The 18,561-nt window shown below is 34.0% G+C and overlaps 3 protein-coding genes across 5 annotated transcripts; 2 read left to right on the forward strand and 1 right to left on the reverse strand.

Annotated features, from left to right (window-relative positions):
* The first annotated feature begins 68 nt into the window (after positions 1 to 68).
* LOC106178810 (nucleolar protein 11) lies at positions 69 to 7,069 on the forward strand. Its single transcript, XM_013562159.3, has 15 exons — positions 69 to 238; positions 1,133 to 1,246; positions 1,658 to 1,714; positions 2,054 to 2,266; positions 2,662 to 2,803; positions 3,110 to 3,268; positions 3,483 to 3,565; positions 3,804 to 3,974; positions 4,233 to 4,298; positions 4,587 to 4,900; positions 5,253 to 5,375; positions 5,645 to 5,723; positions 5,952 to 6,047; positions 6,370 to 6,477; positions 6,666 to 7,069. Exons 1-15 carry the CDS (start codon positions 110 to 112, stop codon positions 6,786 to 6,788), a joined length of 1,977 nt encoding a protein of 658 aa, XP_013417613.2. The 5' UTR covers positions 69 to 109; the 3' UTR covers positions 6,789 to 7,069.
* On the reverse strand, positions 7,029 to 10,717 carry LOC106178817 (uncharacterized). Its single transcript, XM_013562167.2, has 4 exons — positions 10,588 to 10,717; positions 9,256 to 9,529; positions 8,669 to 8,792; positions 7,029 to 8,274 (listed from the first exon to the last, which is right to left on the reverse strand). The coding sequence occupies exons 2-4, from the start codon at positions 9,525 to 9,527 to the stop codon at positions 8,164 to 8,166; spliced, it is 507 nt and encodes a 168-aa protein (XP_013417621.2). The 5' UTR covers positions 9,528 to 9,529; positions 10,588 to 10,717; the 3' UTR covers positions 7,029 to 8,163.
* LOC106169449 (uncharacterized) lies at positions 10,664 to 13,995 on the forward strand. 3 transcript variants are annotated; one of them, XM_024077867.2, is made up of 4 exons: positions 10,664 to 10,796; positions 11,174 to 11,448; positions 11,612 to 12,391; positions 13,314 to 13,995. In XM_024077867.2, exons 2-4 carry the CDS (start codon positions 11,190 to 11,192, stop codon positions 13,640 to 13,642), a joined length of 1,368 nt encoding a protein of 455 aa, XP_023933635.2. In that variant the 5' UTR covers positions 10,664 to 10,796; positions 11,174 to 11,189; the 3' UTR covers positions 13,643 to 13,995. The 3 variants fall into 3 exon arrangements, with proteins under 3 accessions (XP_023933635.2, XP_023933634.2, XP_013404365.1); XM_024077866.2 differs by having other exon boundaries at positions 10,668 to 10,796; positions 11,162 to 11,448; XM_013548911.3 differs by lacking the exon at positions 13,314 to 13,995 and adding an exon at positions 12,833 to 13,008 and having other exon boundaries at positions 10,668 to 10,796; positions 11,162 to 11,448.
* The last annotated feature ends 4,566 nt before the right edge of the window (positions 13,996 to 18,561 follow it).

An 18,561-nucleotide genomic window follows, 5' to 3' on the forward strand; every position in this document is an offset into this window, starting at 1 on the left:
TTTTTCTTCTTTTTTAGATGTTTATTAGTAGGTTTTTCGACAATTTTTTTCAGGAAAACAAAATGCGGTCTAGTTTCCGGTTTAAATTGTACTTCCGTTTGGATCAAGCATGGTCGAGAGAGGATTCTTTTTGTGCACTGTTTCAAATGCACACAACCTTATTGCGGTGACTAGGACCGCATCAGATTCAGATAATGTAATTGTCTCGTTTAAGAATGAAGGTGTTGCGATTTATAAGGTGAGACAAACGCCCAAGAAAATTTTTTTAATAATCTTAATGCATCCCACTAATCAAGTCCCTCTCACTTTTTGAATGTGTTTAGGTTAAAGAGCCACTTCAAGGGTTTTTTCTGCCAAAATAAATGTTTAGAGATTCTCTGACCTGTAAAGCTTGTTGTATTTCCCAATTCAGACTGTAAAGACAATAAAACTCTTTATTTTAGATGGAAGTTAAAGTTTATCTGAAGCGTACCTTGTGTTTTTATCTAAAGACTACACGGCTACTAAGCATCCTCGGCTAATAGCCCTTGCTAGCTTGCAACGTTTGTATTATACATGGCGCAGTGCCGCGATACAAAATACCCCAACTTTTTCTTTTGTGAAAACAAGGCAATGTGTGTGACTGCAGATACTGTTTTATTTGACTGGCTAGTCATTTAAACTTAAAGTATTAAATTAAAAGTGGAATGAAACATCAAATCCTAGTGCAGGGGGGGCCGTAGCGATAGTCCGAAGGTTCAATAGTCTGAAGGTTCATTGGTCCGAATGTTCACTATAGAACCTTCGGACCAATGAACCCTTGATTAAAAAATCGATGAAAATGTTACCACTTTTCGGACCAATGAACCTTCGGACCAATGAACCTTCGGACTATCGAGACACCCCCGTGCAGGGATGAGTCAAGCAATAATTTGGAAGTATTCATTCCTGTGGAGTGGCTCTCAAACCTTTTACTTTGCACTTTTCTTCAGCTTTCTTTTGAAAAAATCTTTATATAAGTATGTACACTCTTGTTTTACTTTACAACATTTGGTTATTTCATGTGTATTGAACAATTGTTAAAGCCCTTCACATCATTATCATTATTGTCCCAAAGATTATAGACCACTTTTTTACTCATGTCTTATTTTAGATATCAGACCAGAAGGCCATATTGACATGGTCCACAAAGAAAGGACAGGAAATAACTAGCCCTACACATTACATGGGGGATGGAAGAACACTTATTACCGTGTTTAACAAACAGGTACCACCAATGGGAATGTTTTGTACATAGAAAAAAATTATGTACTCAAAAGAGGCTCATTGCACGCAAAATACACTAATGCCCCAGTGCACTTTTCATATAGCTTTAAACAGTGTACAGTTTAACTTAGATATTTAAGTCAGTCAATTCATGTAATATTGTCACCATGTATTTTACCAGTGATCCCTATGTTTTAATTTGTAATCCATCTGAAGCAATATCACAGGTATAACCTGCCTATCAATTGCATAATTTGGGTTAATGTTTTTTTTTATATTCTGCATTGTGTTTATTTGAAAGAATTTTAAGAAAACTGGTTTTCACCTCAGTACTGTAAAGCAGGACCAACCGATTCAGTCGCAGTGTATTACCATAAAATGTTAATTTAGTCTTTTTCTTTTTCTACACCAGTATATAAGAATCTGGAACCAAGAGGATGCTCATATAGAACAGGGAAAGAAATACTCTGTCAGTATAAAAACATATTTTTTAACATCTACAATTTGGTCAGAAATTTCAAAATTAATATTGTATATTTTTAGTAATATTTGCATGTTTTAAAACCTTACTGACAGTTATATGTGATTTTATTTTATTTTACTATTATTTTTATTTTTTATTATTATATATATATATATATATATATATATATATTTTTTTTTTTTTTTTTTTTTTTTTTTGAAAAAGTTATTTCATATAGCACAGGTAAAATCCTCAGATGTATAATTGTAATAAACAAAAGTTAAGTAAGTTGAAAATTGGACCTTTTGTGAATGTTAATTTGTCATGAACTTTCTTCTTCTTCAGGGTAAAGGTTCAATTTACAAAACGCTCTGTTTGCCCGCTGTAGATGAACCTGTAATTGTGTTTGAAAATGGCGCAGTTACCCAGCTCGCAGATTTAAAGGATCCTCCAGACCCAGTATTATATGATGATGAAAACATTTTATACTGCGATGGAGGTGGACATGATGGCAAAAGTTATGTGCTAGTTTTATCAAGAAGAGAAGTGTCAGGAAAGGTATTGAACTTTTTCAACCTGTCTCTGTATTTTGCTTATATATATATATATATATATATATATATATATATATATATATATATATATATATATATATATATATATACCTGTAAGTTTAGGTGTAACTGTCTTTGTACAAATTGTGCTTTTTAACGGGAATTTACTAATGGCATAAAATTATTGATTTGACTGACTTTCTTCCATTTTAAATTTTAAGATGACTAGCTTTTAAAATTTTGAGGGTTTTTAGAAAGGAGAGAGTTATTAAATATTATATTTAACTATATATTTATTGCTATTGCAAGTCTTTTTCAGAATTGTATTGACTATTTAAAAGCTCTCAGCAGAGACGCCACATTTATTTTATAGAATACTACTTTACATATATATTTTAGTTTGTAATAAGGGCTCTAGTGCACTGGATTGCTGTGAATAGTGGCAGTAAAATGTCAGAAAGCCAACTTCAGTCAGAAGCTGGGGATCTGTTGAGCTTTTGTTTAATGGACAAGAAGTCACCACCTGAATTTCTTACATTATGTAAGTTACCTTTATGATATTTTTATTTGTTTTTTTAACCTAGGTTGTATGAAAGGGTGTATAATTTCAGTAAGTTGTAAAAAGCATCCATTACGTGATAATTACATAAACAGAAAAGGATACTAGCAAAATTGAGTCACTAAGAGCTTATAAATTAATCTTTTTCTTTATACCAAGTTGAAATAAATTCTTGAAGCTGCTCTCAATTACGTAACTATGTATTACATCATGACGAATAAACCAAAATATTGTTTTCATGATAAAATGATTTAAAAGTATATTACAATTCATTTGTTTTCAATAAAGGGTCTGATGGAAGTTTGAGATCTACAAGGTTAACTGGCTCCTTAGACCACACTGTGAAACTCCACAACATACCTGATATAACCCCCAGCTCACGGATGTGCTCCGTTGGAGAGAACCATGTAGCAGTCTCAAGTTTGAAAGCTGGTGAAAATGGCGAAGGTGTGTAACTCAAGTTCACAGTCCCTGTGGATGTGTTTGAAAACAATAATTTGTTATGTATAATACAACATATTTACTTATTAAAACCATAGAAAACAAAAACTAAACAAAATGAGCCATTAGACATGGGGTAGTTCTTTTTGTCAATGCTAAGGAGTATTAATATACACCATGATTTAATGTTTCTTACCACATGAAATGATTACTTTTTCAGAGAGGATAGGTTTATGGAATGTCAGGTTTGGGACCTTACATTCAACTCAAACCTTGCCAACTAAAATGGATGAAGATAAAAGGGTAAGACTGATATAATTTAGATTTAAAAGTTTTATACTTACTTTTCTGGAAATGCTTTTAGCATATTTCTAAACATATGGAAGGAATAATTACCCTATCTTATATGTGCTTAAGCTTTCTTCAGTTAGTTAAAGAAATGATCAGTACTACGATTATAAGTTACCATGAAACAAAAAGCATTCATGGACTGCAGAGATACGTCAATTTAAATAGACACATACATTTTCTACCATTTCAGATATTCTGTGCAGGCAGCCACATTTTTGCACTATGTGGCAAAAGTATATATGCATTTCCCTACACCTGCCCTTCTTCTGATCTGGCCACCTCACTGGGAAAATATACAGCACTGAGGGATCTCAAAGAAACACTGGTTCCCAAGGGCACTGCCTGGGAGGGGAGGAATATAGTGAGTAAATTACATTGTACATTAGTTCTTTTTTCTTGTTTGAATCAGAAATATGACAGTTTATAACAAATCAAGGCTTGTTATGACTCTACGTATAATACTACCTTAGGATACAATTTGGTACCAGAATTTACACCTCATATAATTGAAATATTTCTTCATGCATTGTACTTCTGGATTTTTTTTTCAAACACAGTTTTAGTATTGCTGCTCAAAGTTTCATGTTGATTTTCATTATTTATATGGCACTTTTTACAGATTTTACAAGAAAGTCTTAACCAGAATGCTCTTAGTGCATTGGAACAACTTGTTGATGCAAAGAAGGTAAATTCTTTATTCTGTCCTGTTTGTTGAATATTTAGACCAGCATCTTGAATATTTATTCTAGTCCTAGTAATAGTGTGAACAATTATTTCACATATTAACATCCACTAAAAAAATTTCCTTAATGTTAATTGTACATTCATTCAAGATTTTTCCATACTTGATTTTTCATTCATTTTTACCGCCACGTGGCATTTGATTTTTGATTAATTCATGTAAAATCTTTGATGTAGCCATTGATGTTGGATTTCATTTGAGGTGGATCATTGCATTGTTCCCCTTTTCCAGACTCCAACAGCTAAAAGCTTCACATCAGCATTTAACACATTGACAAAGAATACAAAGAAAAACCAATGGCAGGAACTTGCTTCTAGTTTGCAAATGTCCAAGCTCATTAATCGGATATCAGAGGAAAGCAGATTCTGGCCACAGCAAGAGATAAAGCAATTAGTATTGCTTGGAGCAGTGCCAAGTGGTCTGGTTTCCACACTTATTTCTGTTGTGGTCTCACACGAAGACTTATCAGTGTTATTGGATTGCCATAACCACCTGACAGATATTCCTGAACCAGCTATTGTACAATGTCTTAAATTTTATCTGAAGTGAGTCCTGCAATGAATTTCTTGTAATAAGTGGACCATTTTCTTTGTATTCACCTTGAATTGTATTTATAAATTTGTAGTGTGTTGGTGTTTTAAAGGAACATATACAAGAAAAGTAAAAGAAAGACTTGTTCAATGGGTTATTGAAACCATTATTAGGTTTAAATTATTGGTTGTAACCTAAGTTTCCATCAGAAGTTATATATTTGATTATTTCTAAGTTTTAGATATCCTGCTCACTCACTGTAAGTTATAATAGTCTTAAGGTCAGGAATGAAGGTGGTTAACATTTAATTCACTTTTACCCACTTGTTGTTTCATGACAGGTGAATGAATGCATTATCTTTCACAGGCAAGAAGAAGCTACATTTTCCAGATGTACAAAACAGCTTCAGCAGCTGGGCTCCAGCAGTCTTATAGAGAACAACAGAAGTAATTTAGAACCCCCATTTGGGTCTGAAAAGGCAGCATTTATGTATCTTTTTACAAAGTGATGTCTGCACTTAAGTGCCTCAATTTACATACAATTAGGAAAGTTTATAGTTATCAAACCTGTGGAGAAAGTCAATGATATATGATTGCACCATTTAGGTGTATTGATTTTTGTTTGAATTTAACCTTGATACAAATTCAACAACACTTTATTAGAAATTGTGCATTTTTTACTTAAAAGTTTTTTTTTTAAAAAAAGCAGAAAGCTGCTTATTTCAATATTTTAAACACTTTTCCTTAACAGAATTCTAGCAACTTGATCCTAACCTCTGTGTATAATGATGTGTTCATATTGGACAGCTTAAGGGCAATAGACTTTGACCAAGTGCTGGTAAGTATTTGTTATTGCCTTCTGTAACTTTTTATGAAGTCTTACTCCATTTAGATTTATTGGTTCTGTTGATAAATTTTTTGTGCTATGTAAATTTATACATTTTACATGGACTTATAATGATTCAATTTAATAAGTTGGTTTTTTAAGCAGGTTGTTTTGAGTACACATTTTCCTAGTTCTTTTGTCAGTTTAAGATATTTTGATTTGATTTTAATTATTTTCCAGTTACTGATGAAGTACCTTTTCTACCAGTTAAGCTCACTTTCAGCTGCCCTGGCCACTCACAAAAGTGGATCCAGGTGGCAACCATCATTGATGCAGGTATTTCTGTCCTTCAACAATTCATATACTATGGGAAAGTAATTCAGCATAACTATCATTTTTTTCCTTTGAAATCCCATTGCAAATTCCTCTATATATTCAAAACATTTTATGATACGGTTCAGTGAATTAAAAAATCACGAGCTAGCCTTGGGTTTACAATCATTTGTTGCTCAGACTGCGATTCACAATTACTTGTATCTAAAACAACGTGGTAATTGAGACATTATTTCCACTCTCACAAATTAATGGTATTGTCGAGTAATCAACATTTAAAGTGCCTTAATTAGATATATCATGTATATATCATTATATTATTTAGGTGGTGGATTGGCTAAGCTTGCTATTGGATGCACATTGCCAACAACTGATTCTGTCACCAGATGCCAGAACATTGCTAGCTGATCTGCACCAAGTTGTAGAAAGCCAGGTATTGTAGAGTTTCACATTATGACATATCTATCATTGTTTGTGAAAGATTTTAATTTAACAGAATTCAATTAAAACTCTATTTATATCAATATAAATTGCCAAATATAGATGTTCTTCCCAGAGGAATAATAAGTGGGTATGGTGGGTATCTGAATATAAAATTGACTATTTCCTCTCTTATTACAGGTTCAGTTTTATGATGAGCTGGTGAGTCTAGAAGCCATACTATCACAGCTGAAGCAGAAATGCGGCCTGCCTAAAAAACAAAGTGTTGGACTCTACAGTATAGAAGTTCTTCATATACTATAGCTCCTCCCATACCTTAGGCACTGTAACAACTTTCTGTACAATGAACGATTAATGCATTTTTGAATGTTAAGTATTTTACTAAAAAGCTGAGGGGCTTTTTCATCGACAGGTACACCTGTGCTGTTAACTGTGCGATGTAAGGATTTGTGATGGATAAGGCGAATTAAAGATTGATACATAGTAATCCAAAAGGTTATGCCAAGTGTTTGTAATGAAATGAATACAAAAAGTAACCAAATGTTGAATAAAAATTCATTTTAATAGTATGAATTTAAACTAAAGATTTTCTTTAATGATATTTTCTTAATATTCAACATTGATCAATACATTTTTGATTGATTGAAAAATACATTCTCCGTTTTAACAATCATCGAAAACCTTTTTTTTTTGTATTTTTTACAATAATAAATGCAACAGTTTCTTTATCACGGTTCTTGAACAGTTTCTGTGAATGCTTTTATGCTTCAAAGAAAAGATAATGACACTCCCAATAATGTCATGGGAAATGTCAAAAACGATTGAAGGATGATATAAAGCTAATAACAAGGCCAATCCCGAAGTTTAAGTCTGGTTCAAAAACTGCTTATCAAACTAAGAAAGAAAATCATGTGTTACCTAGGATTGATACCAAATTCTACTATGGTTTTGGGGAAAATTGATTATACTCAACTGTGTTCAATCAAACCCTATTCAAACTCAAGAGGCCTTCTAAGGCTTCATACACTCAAAGCTACACTTTGATCTCAGAATTGAATATTCCTCACATAAAATGTTGATTAAAATATAAATTCAATACACTTAAACATTTTCTCTGTTGGGAACAATTTGTGTCATGCATTTCTCTATTTCAAGGGCCTTTACAGTACGCACCAATTCAATAACCACCTTCCATATAACTTTAGCAACCTGCTTAAATGGTTTAATACCACAATAAAGCAGCAATGGTTTCAATGAAATGCCCTTCTTTTAATGTGCTGTTATTGGTTTTACTATTTACAAACATGACACTTTGCCATAAATTTCAGGGACATTTTTCTCAACAGTTTTCAGTGTAAGTGTGTCTCCAATCTAGTTCAGTGGAGTATTGTTCTGAAGAAAACTAATACTTTTCCAGAATGAAACCCTTATTATAATTCTCTTGGAAGTTGGTGTCTGTGACTTACTTATTTGGCTGACAGTCTCATAGCTAACAGAAACTAAAGCCTGTTTTGATATCATGACTCTCCAGTGCACTGAATGTATTTTGTACATTCTCCTTTTTGTTAATACTACAATGAATTGAACATCATTCTTTTTGTATATACTCCTCTGTAATGAGTACTTGATGTTTTTCAGTTATCAATCTCTCTTCCACCCAGAACATCTCCCAAAATACTTAATATAACTTCCGTATAAAACTTTGGATGACATCATCATCAACAAGACCCATGAACTTATCAACAGATTGGCCATTCTTAATGGCAACAACTGTGGGGACTGCAGTCACCTGAAACACCACAATGGGAAATCATACATGAGAAATGTAAAATGACTGTTCACTAAGAAAAATTACGATTTAATTTTATGTCATTGCAAATTTCACCCCGATACAGGGCTCTTTATTGACTCATTTCAATTGCTTTTTTCAGAAATGTGTATTTCACTTGCACCCCCCACCCCCCTTGACCAAATCATTTCATTGTTTTCCCCCTTATTTCAACATTACTACGAATAAAAGATAATTTTGTTTAAGTGTGGTTTTTTCAAATTAACAGCCACTAAATTTTATTTTTATCAACAAGCCCCAGGACTTAACATTTCCTTTATTTGCAAATTCTCATGACTAAAGCAGAACAGACAGTAAAATAGAGTCTTTATATGCATTACTGTACAATACATACCCCATAATTAATTGCTATATCAGACATTTCATCAATGTCAACCTTTGCAAGAAGAACTTTGCCCTCTTCTGCTGCCACCAAGGATTCTAACCTGGGTGCTAGAAGCTTGCATGGCCCACACCACCTGGAAATAAGTTTTTCACAGTGGAGAACAGTGCCTCGAATCACTCTGTGGCCCTGGTTGAGGGTAGGCGTGCACCACAAGTCACATAATAGGGCATATATTCACTACTATGAAAAATATAGTACAAATGTTGTTGGTAAAAAAAATAACAGTACTCAGTATGTAATAAACCCATGAAATCACATCTTAAGAAGCCTTTGCACAGCTGACCACAAGTATAACTCAGACAATTCAATTTTAACTGATAAAACCAATTACAACAAAGTATTTCTTTAACAATATGAAAAATAAATAAATTTTATCTTACTAACTACAAAGTTATAATATTCACAAAATCATCATTTCTTTTATTCACATAACATCAATAAATATCCTGATTATTTGTACAATGCATTTTCAATGTTAAAAATAAATCCTCTCTTTAAAGCGAAATGATAATCAGACAAATGATAATCAGACTTACCCAGCATGAAAATCTACAATCACAGGCAATTTTTCAGATTTTTTAAGAACATCCTGTTTAAAATGTTCATCATCCTGAATATTTATCATGTACTCTTTGCCTGATTTTGGCGTGGACGTTGATATGGTTGCAATCTGTGTTCTACATGTAGTAGTTTGCTTTGTCAGCAGAGAGCCATTGTTTTGTGCAGTACGTGTGGTGGCTATGTACAGTCTTGAGCAGAGGCTTTGTCTCAGTCCAGGGCATTGCCTGAGGAAAGACCTAAATGCCATGCCTGAAAACGAAAAATGAATTTTGTTACATTGTGGGGGCTTACAGTTGTATGCAATGAAAAAATCAGGCCTCAAAATAAAAGTTGCACTTGAATGACGTCATGTTCCAGTACCTATGTAGTTTTCAAAGATTTTATACTCGATGAAGTTAAAGTCTGTTCAATCAAATCTGTCTGATTAAATGATTATGTCACAGTCACTATCAATATTGTTTGCCCAAAAGCTGTCAGGCTGTTTTTGTTATACTTCAAATTTATTGCATTATTTGATTTCATATTACTATCAAAATAAAAGTTGCACTCGAATGATGTCATGTTCCAGTACCTATGTAGTTTTCAAAGATTTTATACTCAGATGAAGTTAAAGTCTGAACAAATTTGTCTGATTAAATGATTATGTCACAGTCACTATCAATATTGTTTGCCCAAAAGCTGTCAGGCTGTTTTTGTTATACTTCAAATTTATTGCATTATTTGATTTCATATCAGTACAAGCCAAGCACAAAAATCAAGCACTATTGGCTAATTTCTTCAAATGTTCTCCCATTTTTATTTTTGCATGTATTTCGATCTGTACCTTTTGCCCAATATAATCATCTTTTACTGGTACTTATGTTTTAGTTGTAAGAAAAAGCCTCAACATGAATTACATAATAAGGTGCTAATATTTCTGTGTTTTTGTTCTGTTTGTTTATTCTGTAGCTGTGACCTACATGTAGTTGTGGCATCCTAGCTAGCTTATCTGACACTAACAATGCACACGTATAGCGAGGTTTAACTTCATTTCGAATGCATGGCCATTTTGAAATTATGTAGTCTTACAGGTGCCATACTCAATTTATTGAATCATGCTTTTTTTAGTCGTATACTATCTATATATGCCGTGCAAGGTGATTTTGGGATCTAGATTCCTTCTGTCTGTTGAACTTTACTTGACCCTCGACTTCTCAGGCTCTCGTCTGGTATCTGTACATTGCAAAAAAAAATAGTATTCTACTGTTCTAGACTTATGTGCGTGAGTAATAGTTTCTGCTCAACTACTCTTGGAAGATCATGCTTACCTGTTGTGTAAGGTGACGAAATAATATCAAAACATTTACACGTGAAGTATAGGCACAGTTACCCCTGCGCAGGACGTCATCAATTTATGACGTACGTCATCAAAATCGGGCACCTGCCCTTTCCGCGAAGCAAAATTCTCCTTAGCAACTAAGAAGGTTTGGACATGGCTGCCATGTGAAAGCTGTTGCTCTGCATATTGGATATATATGTAAGAAATGTGTTTTATTCCGACCATTTGATACTCACAAGTTACTAAAGACTATAAGTTTTATAATATGACGTTTTTCTAGAAAACTGAAAACATTCGTATAGCAGCCTTAATATTAGATTTGTTTATTTGAACTATTCCTTTGCAAAATGCAGAGGTTTTACAAACGTCCTATAATTATTTATAGTGGTTGTAGTACTTTAGGTAAGTATCATAGATTCAATAATATGTATTCCAACTTCAGATGGGTTTAGTCCTTTTCCACAATCCTGGATGCTGAAGTAGTGATGGCAAGATAAACATATGGAAATTTTATCAAACACTATGTACATGAGTATTGAATTTAATGTTTATATTAATTTCAGATTATTTTCCAGAAGTAAATTAGCTACTATGGCAGCCACTAGTGCCCAGACAAAGCCAGCAGCAGGAAGGTCATGGCTTGACTTCCGTAGTAAAAAAACAGAAGCAAATCCCAAAAACACTCTTTTTGGAAGTGTTTTGGAACGCCAGGATAAAGAGTCTCTGCAGCAGTTGGAAAAAATAGATGTCAAAGCATATGAACAACAAGAGCTTCAAAAGAAAGAACAGCAGAGGAGAAGGGCAAGAGCCCAGCCTGAGCTGCCAGAACACTTAAAGAAAAACCTTCCAGGTACACTTTCAATACTTCAAAAATTTTTATATATCCTGTGTTTTTTTTACACAAATGCTGTAAAGTGGATATTGGATGACATGTTGAACTAAATGAGTATTGACAGTGATTACGTGATTAAAGATGATGAATTTTTTTCTGAATTATATTTTTTTCTTCACAGGTGATGAGGTTCTGCTGCATACTAAAGATGAGCTAAAAACTCAGAAAACAAGAGCAGAACGACTTAATGAGGTAATGGACACCAACTCCCAGAAGGCTCTTAACTTCGAAGTGAGAAAGTCAAATGTCCGTTCACCCTTCTCTGAGACATCTTCAAAACCTCATCACTGGATCAAGGAGGAGGACATCCAACATGCTGCCGAGATAAACAGGGTTGGCTTGGGAAGTACTAGGGCCTACAACAGAGATAAACATGGTGATAAAGGACCTGCCCATAGATATGCACTAATTGGAGATCCACTCAGGAAAGATATGGATTTCAATGAGGATGTTTATGGAGAAAGGGCTTCTACAGCTTTTATCGAGACAACCGCAGAAAGACTAGGTTTTCCTTCATTTAAGCTGCAGAAAACGAAGAAAGATGTGTCAAAAGAAGCCAACAAGTATGATCTGCCACAGAACATCAGGCATCAGTTTGGGTCCAAAGAAGTTGACAGACTACTCGCAGATCAAGCACTTGTTAAAAGGACCCTAGAAGAGCAGGAGCTGCAGAGGAAACATCTTGCCCGTGCCAGATCTGATCTCACCGGAGCATCACTAAAGTACGGGCCTATAGATCCTGCCTATGAGAGCCTGAGCAATTCTGTACGCCAGAATATCTGCCCAGGCTACACTTTCCCACGCTTCAACATCAGCCACAACAAAGAAATGTACAATGATAATATCTTCAAAACAAGATACAGTGACCCTGATGAGTATAGAATGCAGAAGGATGAACTAGGTAAGCTAATAATGTTTAATAGATATTTTCTGGATATTGACTATATTTAGATAAATACTATTGATTTTTGAAGTTATTGAAAACAGTAAGATTTTTCAACGTATTCCAAATGAATGAAAATTGAAACTTTTATGTTTTTAATTGAATAATATTCAGATTGATGAAATCTGTATGAGTTTCTATATGGCACGGGAGAGTTCCTCCAAGGCAAGCATTTAAGAGGTTTTAATGTGATCAAAAATTATAGTCTTTTAGGTTTTTGTACTTAGACAAGTACTGGTACATTTTTGTCAGAAGATATGTTATGCAGTATGGTTGTTTGTTTTTGCTGTGACATTAAACTAATTTGCATTTGGTTTTATGTAGGTAGATATAGAGAATATACTTGTGGAATGCAAGATCATTTCTTGAGATACTGAGTGAAGTTTATTTTTCTTACAGGAAGATGGGCTGAATATAATGTCATAAGAGAGAAGATGAAAAAGGCATATGATCAGTACCTGCATGAAATTCTGGCATCCAAGCAAACTACAGAGTGATTGACTTAGTAATGATCGGGGTGCAATTATTTTTTCACCACTCACCAAGTAAAGGTTGGCTATAGTTAATCCAAAAAACGGATAGGCCAAACTTGGTGAGTGGATCTTTTAAAGCACTGGCTGCACCAAAATGACCCAGAATGGTCAAGTTGGTGTGTGCTTTGTCTGCACCCTGATGATAAGTACCATTTTTCTAAGGACTTTTTCCTATCCTGTATTATTACCCAGGATATGAACTGATACATGTACATAGTCATAGCCACACTCTGATGTACATACCTGCCTTGACCTGACAAGTGTGATGTGACTGTGTGTCCTTTGTAATATAATCTCCGTGTGATGTGATGGGACACTCATGTCATTTGCCGTGCTGTTTTTACTAGGTAGATGGTCAGAGTTCAGTGTTTTGCATGAAAAGATGAAGAGGAAATATGACGAGTACTTAGCTTCACTTCCCAAAGCAGAGCGCAACTGGGACAAGGATGCCAAGAGACCACCTAAGCCACCTGATCCAAAACCACCAAAACAAAAACCTAAGCCAAAACCTCCCAAGCAAGCCAAAGGAGACATGGTTGTTGAGGATGTTGAGTTTCGTACTCCACCATTGACTCCTCCTCCTGAAAAGAAGGCCGATATTCAACCATTACCAACTGTCACAAGAGATGATGAATTCTGGGACTTTTTTGACCAACCTGTTCCAAAATTACCTTAATGCTGGTCCCTCCTTGTTGTATTTTATTTAATTTCATTGTGTTTGGTGAGCAAATTTTACATTTCAAACCAGTTATTTAAAGAATATTTTTAATCAAACATAGTGAAATTATGTATTTTAACTTCAAGGAGATGCTCACTTTATTTTGGGTCACATGCAATTCCTTTGGTGCTTTTACATTACTGAACTTTGTCATATGGCAGATTGATTGTTAAAATATCTACCTTAAGGTGCCTCTTAATTATGTGGTATGCTTGGTGATTCAGGTTGGAGATTTAACATTTGTGGTAGCATACATTGTCAAAATTGTGATATTAAAAATCTTGATTATTTTACGTTTCAATGAATTTTAAGCATTGCTTCCTGTTTTATTCCCAAACTTTACACTTTCTCTGATGTTAAAATATATATATATATATATATATATATATATATATATATATATATATATATATATATATATATATATATATATATATATATTTCAAATACCATGCAGGGTTGTATACACTGGTCTTCTGATTATATATTTATATATATTTAAGAAATGCCATATCTTGAATAAATATAGTAAATACTGAAATTGATTCAAAGCTTAACATTATTACATTATTCTCCCAGATCTTGAATAAAACTGAAATACTACCGGTTAAATATTCAGTGACATAATTAGCCTTCTTTGAGGATCTCATGATATCTTCATCTGATTCAACATATTTTGGATATTTTCATTCGGCACTAATCAGAGAAAGTTTCACAGAATGCTGAATTTGTGTTAGGTATTTGGGAAGAACAATAACAAAATATTCGTATGGCAATTAAAAAAGAGAGTCTAGCGTATTCTAGCATTTGCACGTTTTCCAATTGCATTCAATATACACGTATGTTTTATATATTAACAATTGCACAGAAGCTTGATATGTGCCTTTTAATCACAGCGTACATAATCATACAAAATGATTGGATCAAATTTGCACTATTCGCTATTTGTCGAAATAGGATTTTACAGAAATTTGGCACGCATGTGCATATTGGACACATCTGTGAACTGGTCACCAGTTAATCAAATTTCTTTCTTGACATTGAAAATGGTGGGTGGTTTTATCAAGTAAACAAACATATAACCTTATACATGTATATACATGTATATCTACATGTATAGCTTTACTCTACACAGCATAAATCAATAATCGTGGAACTACTTTCCTCTTTTAAAAATGATAAGCACTATGAAATTATGTTTGGGAATTGTGCTTGTGTTCTTGCTTTTATGGCTGATGCTGCATTTGTTCTATCCAGCCTTAGCGTTCCTAAACATGACAGACAAACACAGTCACGTTGTTATGAAATCAGTATTTTGATCTATGGAAAAAAAGACAAAAAGAATCGAAAAAACCTAGGCTATCTGAAAAACAAGATTTTCAAGTCAAAAGGAAATAAGGTATAGAAGTGTTACATTGACAGGTTGTTGCATTTCTTCTGGCGTTAAATTATTATTTTGAATTTAATTATAGCCTTTTGACTGTTATATTTGCTCTTTTAATCTTGGAATTATATACAAACGACTCATTTTATAAACCTTCAAGTCAATTAATGCCAGCTAGTTCTTACTTAAAATTCTTTTATTATTAAATATTTCATTCCAGATTTCTATCAATTATCATTAGATATAAAGTTGAGTTTGCATATCTCCGAAAAATAGGTCTTATCTGTTCTAATCTTTCAGATAGAGGCTGGCAATCGAACTGCCAAACTTGATTAATGTCACCAAAATCACTTTTGCCCTGATAACCCAGTTGGGCCAGGTAGTCTAATATCTGGTTAAAAATCACCCGAAATTCAGAGCTTTGGCTCCCAGCCACCGTGCGTAGGTCCTGTCCAAAGGGTTACCAAAACAAAAGGACAAATAGCGCATTCCAGCCTTAAGTTTTTACCCATTATATTTGTATTGACAAGCCGTATTTATGCAACACGGATTACTATTGAGATTTTTTTATTTCATCTCTGTGTATACTCTGTTTGTTTCACACCTCGCTGAATGTAATAGCTGGTAACTTATAGGTTTTTATTCAAAGTTCATTTGTGAGAGTTTATTCAATTAACCTGTTTTGGTTTTATTGAACGTGCCATGCCTGATTAAGCACGTCAATAAATTGGAGTTTGATTAAGAAGAAGCTATAGCATTTTTATGCGTCTGTAATAAGAAATGGTTGCTTACCTTTTAACAAGATTAAAAGAGATATTACCTAAGTAGGCTCTCTAGAAAACTCCTGATATTTACTTAAGGTGTATTTCATGAGTGTTTTTCATCAACTAAATAACAGACAATCGGCACCATCAATTTTAACGCTTCATAGTGAAGTATTCCCATCTGTAATCATCGATGATTCAAAAGCTATCTGAATCAATAACGGATTGAACCAAGCAAAAAGGCGGACCGGAGGCGAAATCTTTAATCCCTTTTCGATAGCTTCAAAGTCAACTCAGATCAAATATGATGCGGTTTATTTCGGTGCGCTTGAGAAAGTATTTATGTGGTGAAATTCTTCGCATGTGTTTTATGGATCATTTGCACGCGTCTCAGGATCAAATATAAGACTCCAACACTATTGATAAAATTTGCTTTGATCATTAGCTTTACTGACATATAATTAGAAATGACTTTTCTGTTGCTTATTCTATAAACACCAAGGGATTAAATGTTTGAGAAGTCTTTCGTGTCTTCAAACACTATTAAAAACACGTAGTTCTTTCGCTTAAAGCAGTCTAAGAGAAAAATAAAGGACCACTTTTTACTTACATGTATACTTGAAAAATTACCTTTTGAGATTCACGTCACTTTTCTATTAAATTTAAATTAAATGTCATCTATTTATTGCTAAAACTATTATTGCTAAATATCAAACTAAAACACCGTAACACCTTGTAAAATTAAATATAACACATTTGTTAAGATTTTCATTGTTTTTGTTATTGCAAGGACTACAAAAGGTTGTGCATTTCGTGTCTTGATCCATTTTTGAAAAACAATCCACATTCATGTACAGATATACCTTTTATATTGTTCATAATACATTGTCAGTTATACATTCATTTCTAATTTGGTAAAGGAGATAACCAAACTCAGACAGCATTACCATAAACTAAGTAAGACCTCGGAATAACAAATGCTGATCTATTAAACAAAAGACTTACAGCGAAATGTAGTTCGAATAAGGTACACGTGTATAATAAGGATGTCTAAATCGCCATCCCCGTAATGAAAATATTTGACCCAAATATCAAAAGCCAAATGTAAAAGGCCCGACATTGGTGGCAAGTTTTATGAAATATACTTGTACAGTTCTATGTATTATAAAGACGGCCACCAGGAGGCACAAACACACTACATAAATAGTACTACATGAAATACATATGACAAACACTGTGAATAAAAACGAGTTCAGAATCTTATTGGTTGATAGGTCTTTTTTCACACATGTGGGGCGAACCTCTCTCAACCTCCTTAACCTCTTGCAATCATTTGTAACTAGCTGTCCTTACCTCGAGATAATGGCAGGCGAATTTCAAACCCGTCGGTAAATATGAGTTCCAATATTGTTTTTGGGTTTTCTAAAGATGCGCCATTAATTGCTTGACTGCATCATATTAAATACGACTTTAAAAGAGTGGCAAAAACTATTATTTTTCCATTTGATGAAACCATAAAAATCTCAAATCCAAGCCTATGATGGTAACTTTTAGGAAAGCAGAATAGCACACTACGATAATACATATTTCAAGTATCATCTATTATGTGTGGTAAATTGTGCCATTTTAACCTTGGTCTATTCAAAAAGAATTACAGACTGTGATGAATACAGACTATTTAAACGAAAAAAAACACCCTACGGCTGTGTGTCACGTTTTAATAGAAATTCATTTCTAAAAGAAACTATACAGACAATGCTAATAGAGTGCAATTTTTATATAATTGCTTTAATCTGTCATTTCAAATAGAGGATACCTGATTGAACGTATTGAGCAAATTGTCAGTGTCAGATATGTCAAAATAAAAATGCGCATGAAATTGCAAAGTTTACGTAAACGATATTGGTTATCCAATATCACACGAGAGATAAATTCAGGTAAATGCTTCGTGAATGATATCGTTATGGCAGTACAGTTGACAAACCGTGTCATTTATATAGCGCATTTATATGAAGTATTTCCAGTCATACTTTTTCTTACCGGATCTTTGTTATTTGTCTTCAATATGCCACATGATTAGTGAACGTTTGGCCGTTGTGAAACATATGGCATGGACCTTTCACTGTTTTCATGCTTTTGCTTATCTTTTTTGTAATACTAGCACCGGAAAAATGAAAAAAAAAACATGCTTCACCTCTCCCTGTTTGAAAACGTGCCATTCACTGCAGTGACATAGTAGATATGTCCTTTCTTTCTCACGTTTCATTCCCTTTGATGTAGCAATTTTGAAGTCCCTTCCAGACATCCGCTAAAATTTTGAGCGCCTGGTAAAATGTTTGGTCTAGGTGACACTGGAGTTGGAGAAACCTTCTCTACTGTGTAATAGTCACTACGCAACTCACTCCCTGGGTCGTAATACGCATTTCCTGAAGCAAGTTCACCATTTCTAAAACTGATAGTGTATATCTCATCTTCTTCATCTCCGCGGACAAAATTGTTTCTCAGTGTTCTGGGCGTGTTACAAGGCGCCCTTTGAAATCTGTTGGCATTGTTGTTGTTGACGGAATCGAAACCGCCGTTCGCAGAATTTGGCTTGCTCCGAATGGGAGCGATCCTCATCTGCATGTTACCCGCAGCTGTGAAGCTCCTTGTGCACGGGCGCGGTCGAGGGGATCGTAGAAAATGCTTCTGCGCTTCGTTTAAAGATGGGGCTGGAAAATACCTCCCTG

The sequence above is a fragment of the Lingula anatina genome, chromosome 2, assembly GCF_051362555.1.
Source record: "Lingula anatina isolate TDL-2025a chromosome 2, LinAna3.0, whole genome shotgun sequence".
NCBI classification, from domain to species: Eukaryota; Metazoa; Brachiopoda; class Lingulata; order Lingulida; family Lingulidae; genus Lingula; species Lingula anatina.

Bases quoted from the DNA above. Each gene is read 5' to 3' on its own strand.
- LOC106178817 (XM_013562167.2), bottom strand. From the start codon at position 9,527: ATGGCATTTAGGTCTTTCCTCAGGCAATGCCCTGGACTGAGACAAAGC. The intron at 8,793-9,255 runs GTAAGTCTGATT...ACTTATTTCCAG, and splicing joins ATTGTAGATTTTCATGCTGG to GTGGTGTGGGCCATGCAAGC. The intron at 8,275-8,668 runs GTATGTATTGTA...GTGGTGTTTCAG, and splicing joins ATATAGCAATTAATTATGGG to GTGACTGCAGTCCCCACAGT.
- LOC106169449 (XM_024077867.2), top strand. From the start codon at position 11,190: ATGGCAGCCACTAGTGCCCAGACAAAGCCAGCAGCAGGAAGGTCATGG. The intron at 11,449-11,611 runs GTACACTTTCAA...TTTTCTTCACAG, and splicing joins CTTAAAGAAAAACCTTCCAG to GTGATGAGGTTCTGCTGCAT. The intron at 12,392-13,313 runs GTAAGCTAATAA...TGTTTTTACTAG, and splicing joins AATGCAGAAGGATGAACTAG to GTAGATGGTCAGAGTTCAGT.
- LOC106178810 (XM_013562159.3), top strand. From the start codon at position 110: ATGGTCGAGAGAGGATTCTTTTTGTGCACTGTTTCAAATGCACACAAC. The intron at 1,715-2,053 runs GTCAGTATAAAA...CTTCTTCTTCAG, and splicing joins AACAGGGAAAGAAATACTCT to GGTAAAGGTTCAATTTACAA. The intron at 4,299-4,586 runs GTAAATTCTTTA...CCCCTTTTCCAG, and splicing joins AACTTGTTGATGCAAAGAAG to ACTCCAACAGCTAAAAGCTT.